Genomic DNA, 4,245 nt, shown 5'->3' with positions numbered 1-4,245 from the left:
ACAATGGATCTGGGCAGCGCGTAACCCTGGTGCGTAACTGGCCGGCGCCAACTAACTCGACGAAAGTAAAATTTTACAAAATATTCGCAATAATTTGATTTAAAAAAAATAATGTATTATAAGGAACAAAAATTTAAATAAAAAAAATGTCCAGGATCCCTCGTTGGATTATTTTGGGGAACACGTCAAATGAAAGCTAAAACCCTATATTTTCGAATGGTGAAAGATTTAGCGATGCCTATTTTTTGTGATAAACCTTCCCCGTATACACGCCGTGCTAGGCACTTTTGGTTCACTTCGGCTGAGAGGTTTAAAGCTGGTGTTTTTTTTTAATCTTAACGTTGAAGAAAGTGATATCTAAATAATACTTAAACAATTTTATTTATAACAATGTATTTGACATGTTTAAGAACATCATATGTTGCGTCTTATATATTGTAAAATCATTTGTTATACTACGTTATTACAGTTATCTTATGTCGTTTTCGTTTTTAGGAACTGGGTCGGTGATCAACACATAAACAAACAAACGTCAAGCAAATTGTAGTTCGGTCGAACCTGAATCGGGTTGGGGTTGAAACTGTGATTCAGAACGGGTTGCGCCAGTTCCAACCTAGGTTCAAAAACGAATTCGACATTAATCTACACTATCGGGATCAGGTGCGGTCTGAGCCTGCTCAGCCAAAACTTTTTGGTTTGCTTCTTCTTGTTTTTTGTGCTCGTACTTTCTCACGTCGTCTATAGACATCCAATGCCACTCATCTATCCAAGTAAATGCTTGTCGATGCCCCAATAGAAGAACGTCTCTAATGCACTGTTAAAGTGAGGATAAATAAATAAATGCAGTAAAAGTTATTGACCAAACCATTACTAAATCTTAAATATTCCGAGACATCTCAAATTTAGTTTTGCAAAAAAAAAATCGAATAGCAGATTATTAGGGGAAGTCCTCTATGCCCAAATACTAGACGTCCAAAGGGATAAAAATAAATATAAAAAAATGGAACTCACGCGTTGGACAAAATCTTCAACCTTAGTTTGGAGTCCCCAGACTTCGAAAGAAACTTGAACGAGCTTGTAGGAACACATCACAGGTTTGTCAGTTTGGCGCCATCCTTCCACTAGCGGTCCGCGACCAGTGATCTTAGATTTGAAGAACTTTGGATCCTCCTCCTTCTTATAATGTTTCGCATTTAATTCGTCAAAAGCAATATCCACGAAATCAACAGCTCTTTCTTCTATTTTTTCATCTGGCACGCAGAGACACTTAAAACGAATTGCAAGGTTCGGAAAAATAATAGTGTTTTATATAAGTGTAACTTACATTGTCGGAAGTTCCAGCATTATCCTCGAATTTTGTTAGAATAGTTATGTTAAGCTTTGGTATGAATGAACACTAAAAACATAGAAAGATATTACAAGACTATATGTTTCATTTTATGACATGATAACAAACTTACCGTATATTCTGTAACACGATTAGAAAAAAAATATGAAGAAAATAAATTAATGTTATTATTAGATATATTATTGAAGTCTATTTGCACGTTGTTATATTCTTTGCGCTAGAAATATTGAGTTAAAATTGATGAATTTTATACTAAATGTTCCAGATAGTTTGTGAACCTTTACATCAACTGTTTCTTAATTTATTCTAAATAAACACCTACCTGTGATTGTGAATGGATAGTAATTCCATCCCTTTTCAACGATATAAAAAACTTTTGGGCAGAATGCTTGTATCCAGTACGGTAGCCGGCTGTAATGCATAATTAAAATGTTGTAATAATGTCATTGAAGAACGAATTGGATGTTGCTAGATGTGCGTTATTTTTTAACTGCATGTACATAATTATTTCACATTTGTTTTAAGAATAGATTATTTTTGTAATTGGTGCAAATTTTCAAGTCCAAGTTTTCAATACATAACCATCAGAAAAATTTAAACAAATAAGGATTTGAAGTTTATATTTAAGTCCCTCATTTGTTATCAACAGAAAAAAGGTAGAATCGTGTTACATTCAGACTAGAGATATTACAGTAATGTCCCGATTTTGTCAGCCTCATGCTGCATTGAGAGTTGACGAAATCGGGAAAGAGCTAAAATCGGGAATAAAATTCACTGTATTTGTTTAAACAAAGGCTCAAGTGCCATCAGGCAAAACGGATCCGAAGTCATTTGAAATTTTATTATAATTACTTACACAGCATAACAAAAATAACATTTCTGCGTGTCTCAAGAATCAAATCATGTGCCTCCAATAAATTTGGGGTCACTGAATCTGATGCATAAAATACCAGTTCATATGTTCTTCAAAGATGTTATTAAGTATCTTATCTTTCATTCTAGGGTTGAGCACCATGACGTTTCGGAAGTTGATTTTTTTTTTCTGGAACACCCTAATGCTCATGCTCAATAAATAAAACTCAGCAGGAAAATAACCATTATCGTTTTTCAAATTTTCAAAACCAGATTTTTTGTACAAAATTTAAGCAATATTCAAGAAAATCTATCATTGCATTACACGTGCTAGGGGAAGGGGTGGTAAAATGAACACCTTAAGGGAATCATCTTGTTTCTGATAGAAAAACGAGAAATTTGTATAGTTCTATCGCACAACATCAAAAACAGGGATGTAATCTACAGCAGCGACATGGATTCAGACTAAAATAGCTAAATTTTTACATGTTTTCATCGCTATCAAAAAGCGATGCAAATGTTCATTTTACCTGCACTATGTGGGTAAAATGAACAGCGGTTGGTGGTAAAACGAACACCATGCAAAAAACGTGAGTAAAACATATAGTTCTGAAAATTTTCATTGCCCCTCCGAAAATACATCCATTAATGATTGTAACCCATTCAAAAAGAATTCTAAAAGTAACAGATTTGACATCATATCATAACGATATACACCTCACTGAAAAACCTCAAGTCTTCCGAGCTAAAAGTTATGTCAGTTCTAATTTTCAAACGTGGTTTTCTAAAATCTTAGTTTTCGTTGATATTTTTACTTCAATTGACCTACGTATCTATTCAAAACTAAAAATTATTTGATGAAAATTTGTTCACTGTGTTTCGGTTGGAGAATAGAATACAGTGAACACATTTTCCTGTAAATTTTCTCGATTTTGAACGAAAAAAACTGCTTTTGAAAATTCCGAAATCAATGACGAATCCTGCCCCCAACAAAGTTAGCTGGGCGCTAGCTAATGAGAGTAGTTATGGTAACGCTATTCCGCACAGAGACCGGTAGTAAAGTTGCTGACCACAGCAAACGCTGTCTTTGCAGAATTTCAAACATCCACGTGCCGAGAGTGAGAAGTTCCCAAATGCCCAAAAATTGGTCTAGGTACGTTATTTAACACTTTGTACCGATAAGATCTACCGAGATAAAAACAAGCTGAGAAAATCAATTTCTGCGCTCACCTGGACAAGTGAATTCTTTTCTCCGTGTATTGCCCCTTTCCATGCTCTTCGTCGTAGCATTCTTGTTCTCGATCACTTCCACGCCGTTTCCTGCATCGGATTGTTCCAAGCTGTGGCGAGCTATCATGTTAAAGTTGTCCAATTTTGTACTGTGTATAAAATTTTAAAAACGAATGATATTTGTATTCTAGGTTTGATCCTACTTCTTTTTAAATACCTCTTCCACAAGTCAGCGGCATGCAGATCCGGTATTCCTTGGTAAGCATGATGGTAGAAGCTTTCAGCACTGACAAAATAACAAAAATGTTAGCGAACTGTTTGCATAAAATTTGTGAAAAGCAAAACTTTTTTCTATTCACGCACGGTCGTGCACAGACGAAGAGCACGAGTGAAAGATAAAAGCGAAGCGAATGAGCGATAAAAGACAACACTGATACACGCTGAAACTGAAACACGCATAAAATCGGAGAAAAAGCATTCTTTGCACTCTAAAAACGAACTACAAAAGTGTGTGTCTCTGACGGACCGTTTGTCGATATCAAATAATAAATATCGATTTTTTTGTTTTTTAAAATCCAGAGACAAAAAATTAAATTTAAGAACATTTTCCAATTATCCGTAATCTAATGCGTACACGGAGCCACAATTCTCGCATAACTTGTGATCTCGCCCTAAGAGCCATTGGTAACCGAGTGTGTAGCTAGTTGTTATTGAGCAAACCAATGGATTTACACGTTATTCAACAATGCTACGATGCAGAGAAGATCCTCCTCTATCGTACACTGGTATTATGTATCCGGTAGAAATCAAGACCA

At 35.2% G+C, this 4,245-nt stretch overlaps 1 protein-coding gene across 1 annotated transcript; it reads right to left on the bottom strand.

Annotated features, from left to right (window-relative positions):
- Positions 1 to 358: 358 nt before the first annotated feature.
- Positions 359 to 3,557, bottom strand: LOC110681220 (cytoplasmic phosphatidylinositol transfer protein 1-like). The gene is given in 7 exon segments (XM_021856990.1): positions 359 to 814; positions 1,012 to 1,266; positions 1,325 to 1,396; positions 1,461 to 1,468; positions 1,671 to 1,759; positions 3,431 to 3,491; positions 3,494 to 3,557. Coding segments are annotated over 7 exon segments (726 nt in total). The 3' UTR covers positions 359 to 637.
- Positions 3,558 to 4,245: the final 688 nt, after the last annotated feature.

Source organism: Aedes aegypti, unplaced genomic scaffold (assembly GCF_002204515.2).
Source record: "Aedes aegypti strain LVP_AGWG unplaced genomic scaffold, AaegL5.0 Primary Assembly AGWG_AaegL5_hic_scaff_585_PBJ_arrow, whole genome shotgun sequence".
NCBI lineage: Eukaryota > Metazoa > Arthropoda > Insecta > Diptera > Culicidae > Aedes > Aedes aegypti.
The sequence above is the reverse complement of the archived record's forward strand: the minus strand, read 5'-3'. Positions and strand labels throughout refer to the sequence as shown.